Here is a 20,694-nt window from a genome sequence, read left to right as displayed (position 1 = left end):
TTTAGAACGGGTCGATGGGAGCCATTGGGTTTCTGTACCAGAAACAGCAGAATAGTACTCCATCCCATGCTGAGATTGTGGAACAGGTACAATGACCCCTGCAGTCAGCAAGGAGTCTATAGCTTCCCTGATCAGCATAGCCTTGGCTATGTCCTGAGAAGGACTCGTGCAGAAAAAACTAGTGAGGCGGTCTGCGCCGACAAGACAGGGCGTACCCCTGGGAGACCACTTCTCGCACCCAGGCATCGGTGGTGGTATTGAACCAGCTCTGGGCGAAATGAAGAAGTCGGCCTCCCCTCTGGGATCCCCCAGAGGGAGGCCCGTCCCATCAGGCGGAAGGCTTATCTTCCTGTTTGGAAGAGGGACGCCTGGCACTCTAAGCTTGTTTCTTGGACCTAGCCAGTCTATCCACGATCCTATCCAAGTCTCGACCAAAAAGTAATTCCCCATTAAAAGGTAAGGCCTCCAGGCCCTTGTTTGAATCAGCGTCTGCTCTCCAGGACCTCAGCCATAAGGAGCGGCGGGCATGCACAGCCGCAGCCGACACCCTAGAGGTTAGCAGACTAGCGTCCAAGGAAGCTTCTCCAATATAAGAAGCCGCATCACTCATCTGTCCTAGTAATGCCCTCTGGACTTCCTGAGTATCCTCAGGAAAAGTGTCCCCTAAGGCATTGGCCCAACCCTAATGGCCTTAGCCACCAGGAAATGGCCTGGACGGGCGAGCAATTGCTCCCGAGAGGGAATAAATAGACTTAAGGCAAGCCTCAACCTTTCTGTCCGTGGGATCCTTTAACGAGGAAACTGACGGTATTGGCAGCGTAGCACTCTTAATAAGGCGTGTGACATGGGAATCCACCGCCGGTGGAGCTACCCACTTCCTACAATGCGCCTCCGGGAATGGATAATTGGAAGCCAATCTCTTTTGAGGCACAAATCTCTTACTGGGTGTCTGCCAAGCCACCTCCATATGATCCGTTAATTGATCAGATAGGGGGAATACCGCCGAAGTCACCTTAGTTTTTTTTTTTTTTTTTTTTAAACTAGGGAATTTCTACTTAGGATCAGGTGCCTCATCCTCTATTAGGAGAATGGCACGCACCGCCCTAACCAGAGCTCGTACATTAATAGACGACCGAGATTCCAACTCCTGAGCCGAGGTGTACGAATCGGAGTCGTCCTGGACATCACCCTCATCTGAGGACCCCTCAGTGTCCGAAATCTGCGCAGCATGCAACTTATGTGCACGCTTAGACGCCCCTGCAGCCCTGTCATTGTGCAGCATCGACTGAAAAGTCGAAGATGCAGCTGCCAGACTCTGGACTGAACTGGAGAGCACGTCCACCCATGGTGGAGGAGCTGCCACATTGGTCTGGAAAGGCACCACAGACTGTTGTGTAGCAGGAGAGGCCTGAAAATAGATAGGCAATCCTGAATAAGGGTCCACAGTCTGTGACCCAGAGGAACTCTGCAATAATTGCGGGGTACACTGGTAATGGGAAATGGTAGGCTGGGACAGAGTCCTCGTAGGGACAGCAGACGGAGCCGCAAGGCGGTCCGCCAGAGACACCAGCACCTGTGAAAACATAGCCCATGGTGGCTCCTGTGTCATAGGGGGTCTGGATTGACCAGGAGTCAACTGACACCGCTCATAAAGGCCATCCAGAGATGCCTCTTCCCTATGTGATCCCGCAGAGCAGCGCCTGCAGGAAAACAACACTGGAGTCCCGGAGTGCTCAACTTCACCCTCAGACATAACCAAATATAATGTACAGACAAAATATATATGGCAATAGAGGAAAAAAGAACTGCACTTCCCTGTGTGCTGAACAACAGTCCTGAATATGGCACTGTGTAGCACACAACTGTATGTGACAGACCTCACAAATACTTGATTTATATATGTGAGGTTAGTAGAAAAGCCCCTCCTCCACACCTGTAGGGCTAAGGAAGAAGGAAAGAGATAGATATAAGCTGACAGTAATAAGAGAAAAATACAGACAGCAGCACTAGCAAAAGTCACATACCATGCAGGAAGATATACTCACTGCACCTTTACACTACACTCAACCGCCCAGATTCAGTGTCTGGGAGGGCTATAGTGCTGTGTACGCCGTCCTAACAGGGGAGAGGTACACAGGGGGACCGGTCCGCGTGCTCCCTGAGGGATCTGCGCTGCCACATGTAGAAAAAAATGGCCGCCAGAGACCTCAGAGGAGGAGTGGCCGAGTGAACTGCAGCTCAGGGACGCTAGACATGCAGGCTGAAAAGCGCGCTGAGCTGAGGGGAGGAGCCGCTGAACAGGGAAGGCTTCCTCCCCTGGCTGGCCATTAACCCCAGGGATGCTGGCTTCCCGCGTGCCGGTTATCCCTGGTGGTCTAGTGGTCCCACGGGTTATGGGGGGGCCCGCCGCCACTGCCAGCAGCCTCCGGTCTGTCCCCAGGACCGGAGGCTAAAGGACTGCATTTAAGGTATTCCGCGCGCCGCTGCTAGCCAGCGACGCGCGGCTTACCTGAATCCCCGGCGACTCCGGCAGCAGTCCTGGGAGGTAGACAGAGTCCGGCTAGTACGGACTCTGTCCTCCCGCCGCGATCCCCAGATCAGTACTGGCGTCGCGGCGCCAGTCGGGGATCAGAGCGGCAGCGTGGGCGTCTGTACAGACAGCCCTTCGCTGCCGTCTGTAGTAAAAAGAGAAACTAAAATAAATAAAATCTATTAGAAAATAAAAAGCTTCTGGGGGCTGCTCCTGCAGCCCCCCTGCGCGGTGACCGAGTCCGGCCGGGCACCAGCTTACACTGAGGTGCCTGTGGCTCGGGGGCGGGGTATAGAGGAGGACCCAAGTGCATCCTGGGAGCTAAAAGCTTAACTGTGTGGCGCCCATGGATCCTGATCCAGCTATATCCCCAAGGTCAACCCTGTGGACCCCCTATGGACCCTGAAGTAGAAAAGAGTCTACTTCTTTTTGCTTTCCTTTTTATACAATTGCAGCAACATCATCTCAGAAGGATAAAACGTTTTATAGCATAAAAGAACAGTAACTGCATAAACTAACCATTAAGAGTGTCGGAGACAGAGCCAGTGACAGATGCTGGGGAGTTTGTTCCTCTGGACTGCTGAGCGGAGGAGGAAGGGTCGTCCACGATGACCAACATATCGTTACTGCTCTCATCCAAGGCGATAGAACCTGTGTGGAGCTCACTGCTGATGGATATCTGGTCAACAAAAGGACAACACCAATTTTTGAGGGGCTTTAACATAAGCATGGGTGACGTGCTGCACTGGCCTAAAATGTGGTCTATATATAGTATGTCTGTGATTAGCCATACAAACATAACTAAAAAAAAAATACTTTTTATAGTTAATACATGATTTATGCAAATGGATCTATTGTGGATAAGAAAAGGGTGTCAGGCCTTCTCTCAGCCAATATGATTGAAAACAAGTCCATCAAAAAGGAAGAATAAAGTGATTGAATGGCCACACTCCTAGTTATCCAACCACCCACAGAGACTGATTTTTTGGAGAATAACATTCAATTGTATATTTCACAGCAAAACCAATCTACCCAAAATAGCAAAGAGAAGGGCCATCATTACTGAGATCGGAAAAAAGTGACCTAGAGCAAATGTCTGCATTTTGTTTCTCTAACCACCACCGAGAAATACTTTGTGGTTCTTGCCTTGGCATTAATCCACTTGTACAAAACAGCACAGATCCAGATTCTACACTTAGGATTTGAATGCTAACATACATTGAGCAGTGACTTTTTCTAATATGCCAGCACTCTACCCGTTCCTCTTCATATGGCTGGCAATAACAAAACCTGCCATTAGCATAACACAAGGTGTGAGCGACACGGTGCATGGCAGACTCACCTCACTGAAGGGGCTGGGCATTGCCGAGTCCACACTGATAATGGAGTCATCTCCATCCGCAGACAGGTTTGAGTTATCAGCAGAAGGCATGAAAGGGATAACCAAGTTCAGGCCATCCTTCTTCCTCTTCCCATCAGTCTCATCTTCTTTCTTCTTCTGCAATAGACAGACAGCTGTGTTATAGAAACACAACAGAGCCAGAGTGTGGAGTATGGAATTATTATTATACTTTACTGTATATAATCTCACATTGCACAGCGTTTTAGAGAAAGTTTTAATCAAGGTAACTGCAGAGGCCTTGCCTGCACAAAGCGCCAGAATCCATGTACAGCTTTATTTATTAACATGGATGGAAACTATACCACTGTGTGATTGACTTTGTAACAAATAGAAGACTGTTACTCCAATACTGTATTGCTACAATAGCACCTGAGAAGCGGATGTGGGGTAGAATTATGTAGTTACAGCAGAGGTTCCCGGGGTCCTCAATGCACCCCAACAGTTCAGGATTTAGAGATCCATGGTTGAGCACAGGTGGTTAAATCAAGTTGACTGAGGTATTTGTTGAGTCACCTGTGGCCAAGCATGGATATCCTTAAAACCTGGACTCTTAAGAGTGCTTTGAGGACAGTTTCGAACCTCTGGGTTACAGGAACTGTTTGATTTTCTACTGGCCACTCTCACCTTTTCTGCATATTTTTCTCTTTTCCGTTTGCGCTCTTTCACCTTGTTCGTCTCTTCCTGCTGTCGCTTCTCTTCCTGCCTCTGACGCACTACAAAACACATCACAAAATCCTGAATATCCAATGCAGCAGCTCTAGAACAAGTTTTGGTCACTGTTCTACTGAATTCAGCTACAAATGGAATCTCTTTTTCAGCATTATATCACAATCACCCCATTAGACGGCTTTACCAAGTGTGCTGTCACTTACATTTCTTTTCTAATTCCTCATCGTCCAGAAGCAAACTGACCACCTCCTTTGGTTTCAGGGTGTCCGGTTTAAAGTTTCCCCCAGAGATCACTACTCGCTGGATCTGTAAAGTGAAGACATAGGATTCAGCTGTTAGACTGATGAAAATGCTTGTATTGTAGCATTACATTTTCATCCTAAATTATGGAATTTGATATAAAAATTTGGAAAACTATTAAAAACTGGCACAATTGAGGATTCTCATCTCTAAGGGGGAGATTCATTAAGCCTTGGAGAGTGATAAAGTACCAAACAATCGGCTCCTCACTATCATTTTTCAAACAGCTTGTAATATGACCGTTAGGAGCGGATTGGTTGGTACTTTATCACTCTCCAAGGCTTAGTGCATCTCCCAAGAATCTCCATTCTGATGGCAACTATTAATTAAAAACATCTGCTTTGCAGTTTAGTTAAGGTTTTATAAAAGCACCATATCGATATATGTACCCTAAATTCAAAGAAATGAGCTTCGCTAAGAGCTTCACAGGACTTCCTGGGTGGGTTCTGGTTTGCAATAAAATAATCCACCAATCACAGAATTTCCAGTTGTGTATACAATTAAATGAAACAGAGTACCCTTAGCTTAACCTTAGATGACAAGTAAGTAATCTCAAAGAAAAATGAAACCCTAACTAAAAAAAATGTAGTTTTGGGTAACATTTTCTAACATACAACTAAAGCATATTACTGAGAAAAAAAAATAAGAGTTCTGATATAACATACCTTTGTTAACTATTTTTCTTCGAGGTTCATAGGTTCCACAGGGATACCATGGGGTATATAGTTGGGAGTAATCCATTGCAGCTACAGTTTGTCAAGCTCCCAGCATGCACAGGACCTCCTCCCTATATACCCCGCCCCCACCCACAGGCATTCATTTTGTAAACAAGCAGGAATCAGTGCTATAAAAAGAAAGGAACAGATCCCAACTGAGGCCAGGTGCATCAGGGTGGGCGCCCTGTGCACCTTATGAACGTTGAAGAAAAAAGTTAACAAAAAAGGTATGTTATAACATAACACTTATTTTTGTCTCCGGGTTTCATAGGGTCCACAGGGACACCATGGGGATGTCCTAAAGCAGTTCCCTTCAGGGTGGGGACGCTAATGATCAGAGGAGAATCCACCGCCCAAGGCAAGCATCCTGGGAGGCAAAAGTATCAAAAGCATAGAATATGATGAAAGTGTGGACCGAGGACAAAGTCACCGCGTTGCACAACTGTTCTGCAGACGCGCTATGACTAAATGCCCATGATGGTCCCACAGACAGAGTAGAATGTGCTGTCACCGTGTTCGGAACAGGGAGATCAGCCTGAATATACACATGGGAAAATAGTCATACCCTGCCACCGCGCCAGAGTCTGCTTGTTAGCTGGCCAGCCTCGCTTATGAAAGCCATATAACACAAAAAATGCATCCGATTTTCTGATGGAGTTGGTACGATCCACGTAGATTACGAAAAGCTCGAACCACATCCAGTGAAGCTTCACCTACAGAAAGGCCAGAAGACTGAAAGGCTGGGACTACAATTTCTTAATTCATATGAAAACAGGATACCACCTTTGGAAGTTACCCCACCCGTGTACGGAGGACAGCTCTATTCTGATGAAAAATCAAATATGAAGAGCGACATGAAAGTGCTGCCAAATCAGAAACTCTGCGAGCTGAGGAGATAACTAGCCAGGAGATGAAGCGTCTTCGCTGTCAACCATTTGAGGTCCACTTTATCTAAAGGTTCAAAGGGGGGAGCCTGCAGCGCCCAGAGAACCAAGGATAAATCCCACGGTGCCACCGGAGGGACAAACGGAGGTTGCAGACTAAAAACACTCTGAAGCTGTTTTCTAACATCTGGCAATTCTGCGCTGGAACCAAACTGACAATGCAGAAACCTGAAGCCTCAAGGTATCCAGACGAAGAACAAAGTCTAGTCCAGCCTGAAGAAAAGCAAGAACTCGGGAGACTCTGAAAACCTTAGGGTCATATTTTCTATGGGAACACCAAAGAAAAAATTTATGCCAAATCCTGTGATAGACGCGGGCCGAAGCAGGCTTCCTTGCCCTAAACATCGTCCGGATCACAGAAGTAGAAAAACCTTTGGCCTTTATGGCGGAAGACTCAAGAGCCATGCTGTCAATGTCAGCAGAGGTAGATCCAGATATAGGCAGGGACCATGCACTAGCAAATCCGACCGTAGAGGAAGTGGATGGTCTATGGATTGACATTTCAGATCGGTGAACCAATGTCTCCTGGGTCAGGCAGGAGCTATTACTATCATCCTGCCGCCTTCTTGCTTGAATTTTCTGATGACCCTTGGGAGGAAGGAGATTGGAGGAAACAGGTATACCGACCTGAAGTCCCACCTCACAGCCAGAGCGTCCACGAAGGCGGCTGAGGGGTCCCTTGTTCTGGACCCGTACCTGGGGACTTTGTGGTTGTGATGCAATGCCATGAGATCTACGTCTAGTAGTCCCCCACTTGACCACCAGGAGTTGAAAGAAGTCCGGATGAAGAGCCCCTTCTCCGGTCTGTATGTCCTGACGACTTAGAAAGTCCGCCTCCCAGTTGAGGATTCCTATGATGAATATTGCAGAAATTGCTGGAAGATGGCATTCTGTCCAAACCAGAATGTTCGCCACTTCCCTTATGGCTACTGGACTTCGTGTGCCTCCGTGATGGTTGATGTAGGCCACTGTGCTTGCATTGTCGGACTGAATCTGGACAGACCTGTCGTGAAGGAGGTCCTGCGCTAGAATGAGCGCCCTATGCACTGCACAAAGCTCCAAAATACTTATGGGCAGGTGACTCTTGAGCTGTCCACTTCCCTGAAAGGTGTGATGACCTGTCACCGCACCCCATCCTCGCAGACTTGCATTCGTGGTGAGGAGTACCCAATCTAGGATCCATAATGGGCGACCTTGTTCAAATGAGTCATCTGCAGCCACCACGCAAAGGAGAGCTGAACCTCTGACGAGATATGGATCGTTTGAGACTGATGATACTGACCATCTCAATGAGACAATCCATTTTTGCAGGGACCTGGAATGGAACTGGGCATATGCTACCTTGTCAAAGGTGGATACCATGGACTCCAGTACCTGCATTGCTGAGTGAACTGATATGCTTTGATTGTGGAGCAATTGTAGAGCAGAAATCTTGTCTCCTGGTAGAAAGACCCTCTGCGGTAGAGAATTCAGTAACGCCCCCAGATGTACTACCTGTTGAGTTGGAGAAACAGAAAACTTTTTCCAATTGACTATCCAGCCATGGTCCTGTAGACAGGCCATGGTCAGCTGGAGATGGCGCTGTAACATCTTCGGTGACTGCGCCAATATCAGAAGGTCGTGCAAGTATGGCAGTATCCGGACTCCTTGTCATCTCAGATGACCAGTCATGACTGCCACTATCTTGGTAAACACCCAAGGGGCTGTGGACAGACCAAAAGGGCAATGTTAAAGTTGCTGACTAACAGCAAAACTCAAAAACCCCTGGTGGAGTAGTGCAATAGGTACATGCAGTATGCAACCTGATTGTCCAGGGAACCTGAAAACCCCAGATTCTATTGCCAGCCTGATTGACTGCATGGTCCCTAAGGCCATAGATAGAACCCGATAAAGGAATTGTACCAACCACCTTCTGGGGATTGCACCCCTAATGCACTATCCCTGCGGGAGAGGGAAAAAATACATTAATCCTCCTTGGAATCTGGAACAGTTTATCTGGGGTGTTCCATGCTTCTTATCTACAGCACCTGGTATTCCCAGGTGGTCTCCCATCCAAGTACTAACCAGGCCCAATACTGCATAGCTTCCAAGATCAGACAAGATTGGGCATGTCCAGTGTGGTGTGGCTGTAGGTCCCCATAAGCTCAGTGAGAAATTCAATTGAGGTAATCCACCTAAATCACCTTCTGGTGTCTGAACACCAGGTTTATTAGTCTTTAGGAACCGGTACTTCATCTTCTCTAATGAGGGCTGAATTAACTGTCCCTGCTAGAGAGGAACATCCACTGATTAATTACCCTCCTCCTCTCTGAGATACGTCCCGAGGGAGAAAACCTGTGTATCCTCTACCCCTTCAAATGAGATATCAGAACCTGAAAACAGGGTGGACTGAGGACATAATTCTCGATCTAGGAAGGATGTATGGGAAGAGGAAACAGGCTGTAATCATTGTGGAAATCCCAAATGGGAGGCAGTGTGGGGGCTGATAAGCGATCCACTAACTGCGTCATGATCTGAGACCAGGAGGACATACAAAGTGACCCCTGAACAGGTGCTGGCGAGGTGGACTGTTGTAATGGATACCAATCAACACACAGTTCCTCCTGTATGAAATCCTGAGAGGCCTACTGCCCAGGATTTATATGACAACAGTCTCCGGTTTACCCTTGCAAGTAACCTACAAGTGTAGAGTTAACAATGCAATGCGACCCCCTTCACAGATAAAAATAAATGTTAAGTACTCTCTAACCCCTATACACCAGGTAGTTGGGGGTTAGGCAAAAACCAAAAAGAAAACAAAATGTAATTATTTTGTTCTCCACAGCAGAGTTAGCATAAGTCACATAACATGCATATAATATATTTGCAAAAGGGCATTTAAAATCCACTACCTAAACACCTAAGTTTGGTAGGATCTACTAGCATATAAATACATTTGCAAGAGGGCACTATCACATTGGTAGGATATAAGTGTAATGCACACAAATATACTTACAAAGCGGCACTGAATCAGCTTATACAAACCAAACAATTGGTAAGATTCTAGTGCTATATACCTTGATCTGAGAAGAAAAAAGGTATACACAGAGAGATCAAACGTCCCCTCAGTAAACACTCCATTGCAACAAAGCTTCTCCCATTAATTAGGAGAGAGGGGGATGGGCAGCTCAGCACTCACAAAGTAAATGTGAAGTACAATTTAACCCCTACACCTAGTAGTTGAGTGTAAAAAAATGGAGCAATAGCATTGATAGTTAAACAGTAGAATCCCCAGTCTGCGCCTGATGGGATACTCAGTTGTAGTTGGTTAACCATACTCTGCGCTTGGGGGGCATATACATAGCAGGATGTAACTGCTGCAGGGACCCTATTGTGCAGGAGCTGGTGTACTGGATTGATGAGGTAGCTGTCTCCTATAACAGATTGCACCAAACCATCCTGCATGAAATCCTGAGCTGACAGGCCTGTTGAACAAGATGTACATGATACCAGCACACGTGGCTTAGCCTCCTAATTAACTTAACCTTAGACATATAAGGTATAAATGCAATGCGACAGTCTTCACAAGCAAATGTGAAAAGACAATGAAAAGCCCCCCACACATCTACAGAGGGATGAGGAGAAACACAGTGATATATATATCTGACAGTTTAGAAATAAAAGGCAGTAAAATACAGAAGCTAGCATTAAAGTCACATACAATGCATATATAAATTTAAAATGCAAATGGAAATACACATGGGCTCTGAGTCAACTGACCAAACCCCCGGGGGCTTGGTAGGATATAGAGCACTGTATACCTGACCCAAGGGAGAGGCCTACAGGGAAACTGACCCACAGCTTTCAGCAGCGCACAATAGGAGAACTGTGAACATCTCAATACATGAGGTCGTCATAAACAAACCAGACGCGACAACCCACACAGGAAGTTGCATCTGGGTTGGGGGAGGAGCGCCTATCTCCCCTAAGCTGCTTAACGGCACGAGTACGCTGGCCTCACAGTAGTAGACGCTTACTAGTGCGTCTACTGCCCATCCCCGGTGTCAGACGATACGGCCCCGGCGGTCTAAGCGAGGACGTGGCTCGCGGGCCCTCACTATCATCAGCCTCCGATGCGACTCCTACACCGGAAGCAAGAACTGCAGCGCACGATTCCCCGAAAACGAGGAATCGCCTTACCTTATCATGTCCTTGCATCTGATTGCAGTCTGGGCCCCAGCATCGCTGCTAGCCAAGCTTCACCGAGACCCGCCGAAATTCCCCAAAGCACGTTCAGGAACTGGTGTTTCGGCATCAGCGGAGGTAGTAGGAGTCGTAGTACATGCGTCCCTTTGGACGCTTAGTACTAACGTAACCCAGTAGTATATACAAAACTAAGGTAAATCAAAAAATAAAAAGCCAAGGACTGCTGTTATAACAGCAGGTGCGTCTGGATACTCGCCGCACCAAACAAAGAACTGAACGGCTGGGGGCGGGGTATATAGGGAGGAGGTCCTGTGCATGCTGGGAGCTTGACAAGCTGTAGCTGTTTGGTGCAATGGATTACTCCAACTACATACCCCATGGTATCCCTGTGGACCCTATGAAACCCGAAGAAAAAATAACTTCTGGGATTAATACTATACATTTTTAATCAGGGGAATGAGCGTATACAACAAAAAAAGTTTAAGATGAAAAGAGTAGCACTCTATTACTTTATCATAAAAAACGAATCATTTTAAATATGTGGTAGAGTACCCTGACTGTACAGTAGATTCCGAAGATCTACTCTACCATTAAAAAGTATAGGAGTCACAAGATGACTTCTAATATTCTTATCACAGACCAGGACCAATTTCTCAAAAAATAAGACACCGGTACCAAATGTTAAGAGCTGGCAACACTGCAGTAAAATGTGTGTCGCTTTCCAGGAATAAAATAAATATTAATGGGGTTATTCACAATATCGGATATGGAATGCAAACATTATGACATCAGAACCCAACAACTATAAAATAACTGCACAGAAACGTATCCGCTGTTATTCTGCTTATGTTCCTCACCTCACTCTTCTCTTTCGCTCTCTGAAGTATACGTTCTTCTATGGTGCCCTTGCAAATTAGTCTGTAAACAGTGACCTGCTTGGTTTGGCCCAGACGGTGAGCTCGGTCCATGGCCTGTTGGTCCACGGTTGGATTCCAGTCGCTATCGTAGAAAATTACCTAACCAAGAATAGAAATAAAGAGAAACAAACAAACAAAATACAAGAAATAGATTAAACAACACACTAAACAACAAACTTTGGCTCAGAAGACCTTAAAATAATCTGAGCCACAACATAACCACTTGGAAACAAAGTGACTGCATTCCTTACCAGTGATAAATTAATCTTGTATGCTAACTCTTTCCTCACAACATGTTTACAGGAAAATCAAAATGATTCATTGTTGATCCAACACAGCAGGTTTCTAAGAACCTGAACATATTAATTTGTGGGAAACAATACAGTCGTCATGGCCTTCGTACAGCCAAAAGGTATTTGCATGCCCCCGCAATAGATCTAAACCTCACTAATAAAATTGAGTGTAAGGGTGCGGCAAATAGCACCTTATGTCCTTGATATAAGGTATATACAGGCATATTATTATTAACTACAATGTTACCAGTGGATAAATCTTTCATACCTATTTATGCTTGTGAGCCGCATTAAATTATACACAGCATAATCCAGTATGTATGACAAATGCTAATTTGAATTATACACTACTTTATAATTACAATAGAAAGCAGTCACTGATGGCTATACATAAGTACAATTGTAAATGGGGGAATAAGCATTCCTGACATACTGCACATCAATCTGAATAAACTATAAGAAAATTGCTGGGGACAAATGTAGATTAAGATGCCTATAGCGGTAATTCCTGACGGAGGCGCTCTCATTAAATGCTCTGCGTCAGGCTGAGACACCATCTATATTGTCCAGATTAATGCAAGCTGCTTTCCCAGACCACTGTCAGACCTTTACCCAAACAGCACTGATCATTATTAACAAAAAATATTAAACAGCATAAATAAGTGAAATCACAGGACTAAAATCGGTTATAAGATTTTCAGGCACATTTTCTATATTTGCCATAATGTTTTGTTGTATTTTTCTGTAATGCTCCCCCTACTGTGCTATATAGTGTAGGAACAAAATGTGATGGATATGATCTTTGTTACTGTCCCGTATTAATGAGACAGGCCTAGAAATGTTTGTCATAGTGAAAGAAGTTATCTCTGATGAGTAGTGAATTATTTAAAAATTAATGCCACTCATGTATAATTTATATTAGGGGTATATGAGCCTATTTCTATGTAAATGCTGCGTGACATCGCACAAGAGCTGAATCATTCAAGTGGCATCACACACTGGCAGACTCGCCCAAAATATGGCTCAGACGATGCATACACACCGCACACTTGCCAACTCTCCTGGAAAGTCCAGAAGACTCCTATATGTTTGGGAATTCCACGGTCCTACAGAATAGTTGGGCACCCCCCCACCTCCTAGTGAAACGGGCTGGCTAAATTGTGTGATTTTCTGGCACCGCTCCCTAACGGTCGCCACCTCCATCTCCCCTCCGGGCAGGTAAAATATGAGATATGGTAAGAACTTACCCTTGTTATCTCTATTTCTACGAAGTCCATATGGTTCCACAGAATACCTTGGGGTATAGGCGATGGCGGAGACATCGGTGACCACAGAGTTAAAGTTTTCAGCCTCCCAGGATGCACTGGGGTCCCTCTCCTATACCCCGCCCCCGAGCCAAGGCAAACCAGTTACGTAACAAGCCATAGGCTGGAGTAGGAGAAGAAAGAGAGAAGAAGAAAGATCTGGAACACACAAGAATCACATTCTCACAAGGAGACGGAAAAATTGGTGACCAGAGCAAAGCCCACCTGCAGTACAGGTGCGACAGGACGGGAGTCCTGTGGAACCCTATGGACTTCGTAGAAATAGAGATAACAAGGGTAAGTTCTTACCATATCTCATATTTTCTACTTCAGGGTCCATAGGGTATCCACAGGATACCTTGGGGATGTCCCAAAGCAGTATCCTTTAAGGGTGGGGGCGCTCCTGTGCTGAAAGGAGAATCCGCCGCCCTAAGGAAGCATCCTGAGAGGCAAAGGTGTCAAATGCATAATAACTCACAAAAGTATGGACAGAAGACCATGTGGCAGCCTTGCAAAGCTGAACAGCAGATGCACCACGTCGAGATGCCCACGAAGGACCCACAGACCTAGTGGAATGAGCCCTAACAGAGGATGGAACAGGAAGGCATTCATGAATATAAGCCTCAGAAATAGCCATGTGAATCCATCCTGCCAAAGTTTGCTTAGTGGCAGGCCAACCCTTCTTCCGGAAGCCATAGAGGACAAACAAGGAGTCCGACTACCTAAAAGAATTGGTACGGTCAATATAAATCCTTAGAGCCCGTACCACATCTAAGGTGGCCTCACCACCCGAAAGGTCTGGAGAATTAAAGGCCGGCACTAAGATTTCCTCGTTAATGTGGAAACTAGATACCACCTTCGGGAGGAAGCACCGCCCTGTCCCTATGAAAAATGAGAAAGGGAGGCAGACATGAGAGAGCCCCCAATTCGGAAACCCTTCTGGCCGAAGCAATGGCCAGAAGAAATACAGTCTTAGCTGTAAGCCATTTCAAATCCACTGAGCCCAGTGGTTCAAATGGCGGTCCTTGGAGAGCCCTCAGGACCACAGCCAGATCCCAAGGAGCCACTGGTGGAACAAAGGGAGGCCGAATACTAAGTACACCTTGCAGAAAGGTGCAGACATCAGGAAGAGTAGCAATCCTACACTGAAACCACACTGATAGGGCAGAAACCTGCACCTTCAGAGAAGCAAGGCGAAGACCGAGATCTAAGCCTGCCTGTAGGAAAACCAACACCCTGGATATCCAGAACACCTGAGGATCATAGCCTCTAGGGCAGTGTTGGCTAACCTTGACACTCCAGCTGTTATGGAACTACATAACCCAGCATGCACTGCTACAGTTTTGCTATTAGGGCATGCTGGGATATATAGTTCCACAACAGCTGGAGTGTCAAGGTTAGCCAACACTGCTCTAGGGTGACACCACTCAAAGTAAGTATGTCATACTCTATGGTAAATTCTTGCAGATGCAGGCTTCTGAGCTCTGAGCATGGTGTTAACTACAGAGCTGGAAAAACCCCTGGACCTTAAGAGGGCTGTCTCAACAGCCACGCCGTCAAAGACAGACGACTCAGGTCCGGGTAATGGCAAGGACCCTGTGACAACAGGTCCGGACGTAGAGGCAACAGCCTCGGAGTGTCTATGGAGAGACTCCGAAGATCTGAGTACCAGTGACGTCTGTGCCACGCCGGAGCTATCAACAGGAGTGTGCCGCCTTCTTGCTTGAATTTTCAAACCACTCGAGGAAGAAGGGAGAACGGAGGGAAGAGGTACGAAATCGGAAGGTCCACCAGACCGACAGAGCGTCCACCAGAAGAGCCTCCGTGTCTCTTGTCCTTGACCCATACACAGGCAGCTTGTTGTTGTGTTGGGAGGCCATGAGGTCTATCTCTGGAAGACCCCACTTGTCCACCAGGAGTTGAAACAGCTCCTGGTGAAGAGACCATTCTCCTGGATGCACGCCTTGACGGCTGAGAAAGTCTGCTTCCCAGTTGAGAACTCCCAGGATGAACACCGCTGAGATGGCAAGGAGATTGTCCTCCGCCCAAGTCAGGATGCGGGACACTTCTGTCAGCCCTTCCCGACTTCGGGTTCCTCCTTGGCGGTTTATGTAAGCCACCACGGTGGCGTTGTCCGATTGTACCTGCACGGGTTTTCCGTGGAGAACATGTTTTCCTTGCTGGAAAGCATTAAATACCGCGCAAAGTTCCAAGATGTTTATTGGAAGCACAGATTCTGCCGGGTTTCACCTACCCTGGAACAAGTGTGGACCCGTCACTGCTCCCCAGCCTCAGAGACTGGCGTCCGTCGTCAGAAGGACCCAGTTTGCCACCCAAAAGGGACGTCCCCTGTTCAGGTGAGTCGTCCGCAACCACCAGGCCAGAGACAGATGTACCTCCGGAGAAAGCACCATGGTCTGTGTCTTTATCCGCTGGGGCAACCCATTCCATCTGGAGAGGATCAACTGGTGCAGAGGTCTGGAGTGAAACTGGGCATATTCCACCATGTCGAACAGTGACACCATGGAGCCCAGTAACCTCATTGCTGAGTGAATAGACACTCGGAGGCTCTGAAGGCAACTGCGTTCCCTTGCCTGTAATGCAGAGATCTTTTCCTCCGTCACAAAGATCCTCTGTTGTTGAGAGTCCAACAGGGCCTCGAGATGGAGCATCCTCTGCGAGGGAACCAGGGTGGATTTCTTCGTTTATTAACCAGCCGTGATTCTGCAACACAGAGATTGTCAGTTGCAGATGGGTCTGGAGACCCTGCTAACAACAGAAGGTCGTCCAGATAAGGCAACAAGCGGACCCCCTGCATCCGCAGGTGGGCTGCCATTACCGCCATGACTTTGGTAAAGACTCGAGGCGCTGTTGCCAGACCAAAGGGCAGTGCCTGGGACTGAAAATGTTGGTCGAGCACTGCAAACCTGAGGAATTGCTGGTGTGTTAAGATAATGGGGACATGCAGGTAGGCGTCCTGAATGTCCAACGACACCATGAAATCCCCAGGCTCCATCGCCAGTATAATGGAATGCAGGGTCTCCATCCTCAACAGGGGATTCCTCGAGGAATTTGAGGTTGAGGATGGGTCGGTAAGACCCACTGGGTTTCTGCACCAGAAAAAGATTGGAATAGAAACCCATGCCTCTCTGGGAGAATGGAACAGGCACTATAACTCCAGCCTGGAGCATAGAGTGCAACACTTTCTGGAGTTCCAGGGCTTTGTTCTGATCTGACGGAATGCCTGTGGTGAAAAACCTGCTGGGGGGGCCTGCGCCGGAAGGAGAGGGCATATACCCCCGGGAGACCACCTCGTGTACCGAAGTATCCTAGGTAGTCCAAAAGGGAAGTCCGTCCCGTCAGGCAGAAGGCTTATCGTCCGACTTGGGGGCGGGGCGTCTTGTACTCCAAGCCTTTTTCTTTGGCTTGGCAGACTTCTTGGCTCCGGACTGTCTCGGAAAGGACTGCACTTTGAACTTACACTGGGCCCTGTAGGGCTGAAAGGACGAAGTACCAGACCCTGATGGGACTGTAGCCGATGGCAGACAGGCATACTTAGCTGCTGTCAGAGTGGCCACAATTTTGTCCACATCAGGGCCAAACAGGACCTGTCCATTAAAAGGCAAGCATTCCAATCCCTTTTTGGAATCTGCGTCCGCTTTCCAAGAGCGCAACCATAGGGTGCGGTGAGCGGCCACTGCTGCCGAGAAGTTTCTGGAAGTGAGAAGACGTATATCCAAGGCTGCCTCATTAATGTACGTGACTGAGTCTCTGAGATTGCCCACTAACTCCGCCTGCTCAGCAGAAGAGTCAGTGTCCTGAGACGCCTCCAAGCCATCAGCCCAGCGCTCCATGGCTCTGGCCACCCAGCACACACCCATAGCCAGTCTGGACGCCCCTCCAGCAAGGGAATAAATGGATTTTAGGCATATTTCCACCTTGCGATCCGTAGCATCCTTTAAGGAGGACATGGAGGGCATGGGCAATGTAGCACTCCACACTAGGCATGCAACATGAGAATCCACTTGAGGAGGGGTTTCCCACTTAGAAAAGTAATTATCCGCAAATGGGTATGCAAAGGCCAAGCATTTTTGAGGCTGGAACCGCTTACCGATTTTTCCACACCTCCTCTAAATGATCCACTAACTGACCAGATAGAGGAAATACAGTGGCATCGCCTTTAATATCCTTAAAGGCGGCGTATTTGGAATTGGCCACGGGGGGATCGTCATCCTCAATAACCAAGGCCGCACGGACTGCCCGTATAATGGTATATAGAAGTTAGACTTAGACTCCGCCTCCTTAGTATGGAGGGGCTCCTGGTCTGAAAAGTCAACAATCTCACCGCCATCAGATGACAAATCCCTCCCTCATCATACCGAGCCGTCTGAGACACTAAAGGCCGCAATGACGACTCCCCTTGTAAAACATCCGACAGGTGTTGCACCGTATTGGACAATGAACTCACACACGCAGGCTCCTGCGAGACCTGGGGAGGCAAAAGCAGGAGACACTGGGGTACCATCAACTGCCGGGGGGACCTGGGGAACGCAGGGGGCGTCGCTAGCTGGCCCACAAGAGTTGTAAGTGCCTTAGTAAAACAAGCCCAGGACGGTTCCTGCACAGGCACATTGACAGAAATCGGGTGTGATATAAGATAACATGTTCTACATAAACCCTCAGCGTTTCCATCACCCTCCGCTAATGGTACATTACATGTGGTACACTTTAGCTGAAGAGGAAAATCAAGTTCACACTCAGACATGATGAGTGTAACGGATTGTATGCGACTCCCCTCACAGATAAATGCTCTTACAGTGAGGCAATGAACACCCTGCAACACCGCACCGCAAGGGCTTTAGCAGAGGAAGAACAGGCATAGGAAAATGGCTGACAGTCAGAAGTGAAAGTACAGGCAGCAGCGCTAGCAGTAAGTCACATACAATGCAGAAATAAATCTCTGCACTACCAGCACTATGATCAACTACACAGACAGAGCCTGGTAGGAAACAGTGCTGCATACTCTAACCTTAATCGAAGGAGAAGTATGCGTGGGGACCCGGACGACAATGCCTCCTGTATTCGGTGTCCAGCAGCGTTTGCACAATTCCAAGAAAATGGCCGCCGAGGAGCAGAGAGAAGGCGGGCCCGGGAGAGGAGCGCTGGCACAGCCCGCCAGACCGATATGGAGAGGCACTGTGCAGCGGGGGAGGCGCAGACTGTGAGACAGGGAAGGCGCGCTCCCCTGGCATGCAATTAACCCCTGGGACGCTGGACCATAATCTGCTCTGCTCAGCCCACTGTCCCTGGTGGTCTAGTGGAAGCGCAGGTTGATACCTGGCTCTACGTGCAGCCAGTCACCAGGGAGCCCCCTGCCTGGGGACTTAGGACTGTGTGTCGGCGGGAGCCCGCCGCTTACCTGCCCCCTTGAATCAGACCACAGTCCGAGTAATCCGGGGTCACCGCTAGCTGTGACCCCAGACACCTACCAACATCCCCGGATCAGTACCAGCGTTCTGCTCCGGCGGGGTGGAGGAGCGACAGCATAGAAGTCAGTACTGTCTGTGCAGCTCATCTTGTGCAGCCACAGCTGCCTTGAAGAACTTCAGGGGCCATTACAGCCCCCCTCTGTAAATGGTGCTCCGACTCCTAGCAGAGTACCTACAAAACTGGTTTGTCTTGGCTCGGGGGCGGGGTATAGGAAAGGACCCCAGTGCATCCTGGAAGGCTGAAAACTAACTCTGTGGTGGCCGATGTCTCCGCCATTCACCTATACCCCAAGGTATCCTGTGGATACCCTATGGACCTCTGATAGCCCAGCATAATCAGCATATATTTGTATTGTTAAATTAGTCAGACAATTTTGTGCAGTTCAAGTTTTGTTTTTTTTTTGGTAAAGTTACGCATATAAGTAAATGTGTAAAATTCTGATTAAAAAAAGTGCATATAACAAACTATAGGGCATATTCAATAGGACGCGAAAAGTCCGTTGCCAGACTTTTCGCCGCCATCAGAGGCTTTTACTGCAATAAAGTAACGCGCTCCTCCCAGCATTTAATTTCAAATCGGCGAAAACGGGACCCGGTGAAAAGGTAATCAGTGAAAGTGCTGTAATTTTTGGGGAAATCAGCCTGACACCCCCCCAAAAGATGCTCTGACATTGGGGTTCACTATGGGTACCCCCGAATAGCCCTGCAAAAGGTATTTGGGGTCTTTGAATGGTCTCAATACGTGCTATGTAGAGTCTTTGGGATAGTGGTGAAGAATAGCATTTAGCTACTTTTTGGGGGGGAAATAAGTTGTCCCATCAAATTTGGGTTACCTGAAAATGGGTCCAAACATATTTTAAAGTGGCTAAAGTGAACTTGTAAAAATCATGAAAAACCCACCTGCTGCAAGCACCTGCAATCAAAAAAACACCTGGGGCATACTTGGGGACCCCCCTGAGTATATTTCGCTAGTTTAAGCGTTTGTCCCCAACTTTTTTTTTTGCCCCCAAAATGAAAGTACCTTTTTTAAAAAAAAAATTTGGACACAGAATAACTTTGGGGGACTGTCCAATGGATGCAGGGTGGTTTTTGGAAGTCTGCACCCCAAAACTCCAATTCTGCACTTGTTCTTGCCACCTATTCATAGGTGATACTTTTTCGCTGGTCCCAATGCATTGATTTTTTGCACCGGCGAAAAGTCGGACAAATTGAATACGGGGATAAGTCAAATCAGCGAAAATGACGTCATCGGCAAAAAAGTTTCGCCGAGAACGGCTTTTCGGTCCAAATTGAATATGGCCGTATGCGTCTCACCCCATTCACATACAGAAGTTAGAAAACACAGATTAATGTGAACATGTAAATACTTACCGTATCAGCAGCAGTCAAGTTAATGCCTAGGCCACCAGCTCTCGTACTGAGCAGGAAGACAAAGATGTCCGTTCTAAAGCAAGACAAAAATAATAGTAATTGGTAGTATATAATGGGTAGACCAGGATTTTCTACCATGCTGCACAGGCTGACAGAGAGAGGGGTATTTATATTGAAGTACTACCAACAGTGGTTCAGTCATTGTTTTACACATGTAGAATCAATGAACACAATGTACTGCCCCCGTGAAAACATGAACAAGCGTGTGTTTGGTTTTTGTTTAAATCTGCTCTTCTTTTTTTTTTTAGTACATTCAGTGAAGGGATTGGACTATTTAATCTAATAGGGCATCAGATTTAGATCTGCAGCAAGACAAATGAATAAAATGTGCTGGGGGGCTGAACTGTTTTTCAATGCATGGTGTATATATAATTTTCTTCCCGTTTACCTGCTCTGGAAATCAGCCACCATGTCTCTCCTCTCCGAAATCTTGGAGGAACCATCTAGTCGCATGTATGTGTGCTTCCTGTATACCATATATTCCTATGCAGGGAGTAGAGAGTTGATCAATTCC

The 20,694-nt window shown here is 47.3% G+C and overlaps 1 protein-coding gene and 1 pseudogene across 3 annotated transcripts in view; both read right to left on the bottom strand.

Moving 5' to 3' along the window:
• LOC148505583 (chromatin-remodeling ATPase INO80-like) overlaps positions 1–20,694 on the bottom strand; it is a 192,723-nt gene that overhangs the window by 5,585 nt on the left and 166,444 nt on the right. For all 3 annotated transcript variants that reach the window (XM_088448045.1, XM_088448044.1, XM_088448042.1), the window contains 7 exons: positions 20,569–20,663; positions 20,121–20,193; positions 11,604–11,762; positions 4,805–4,907; positions 4,557–4,645; positions 3,873–4,028; positions 3,050–3,209 (listed from right to left, as the gene is read on the bottom strand). In XM_088448045.1, the coding sequence (XP_088304171.1) occupies positions 3,050–3,209; positions 3,873–4,028; positions 4,557–4,645; positions 4,805–4,907; positions 11,604–11,762; positions 20,121–20,193; positions 20,569–20,663 (835 nt within the window). The remainder of the gene's footprint in view (positions 1–3,049; positions 3,210–3,872; positions 4,029–4,556; positions 4,646–4,804; positions 4,908–11,603; positions 11,763–20,120; positions 20,194–20,568; positions 20,664–20,694) is intronic.
• LOC148505584 (5S ribosomal RNA) lies at positions 8,577–8,695 on the bottom strand (annotated as a pseudogene).

Source organism: Taudactylus pleione, unplaced genomic scaffold (assembly GCF_031769625.1).
Source record: "Taudactylus pleione unplaced genomic scaffold, aTauple2 ptg000448l, whole genome shotgun sequence".
Lineage (NCBI taxonomy): Eukaryota > Metazoa > Chordata > Amphibia > Anura > Myobatrachidae > Taudactylus > Taudactylus pleione.
The sequence above is the reverse complement of the archived record's forward strand: the minus strand, read 5'-3'. Positions and strand labels throughout refer to the sequence as shown.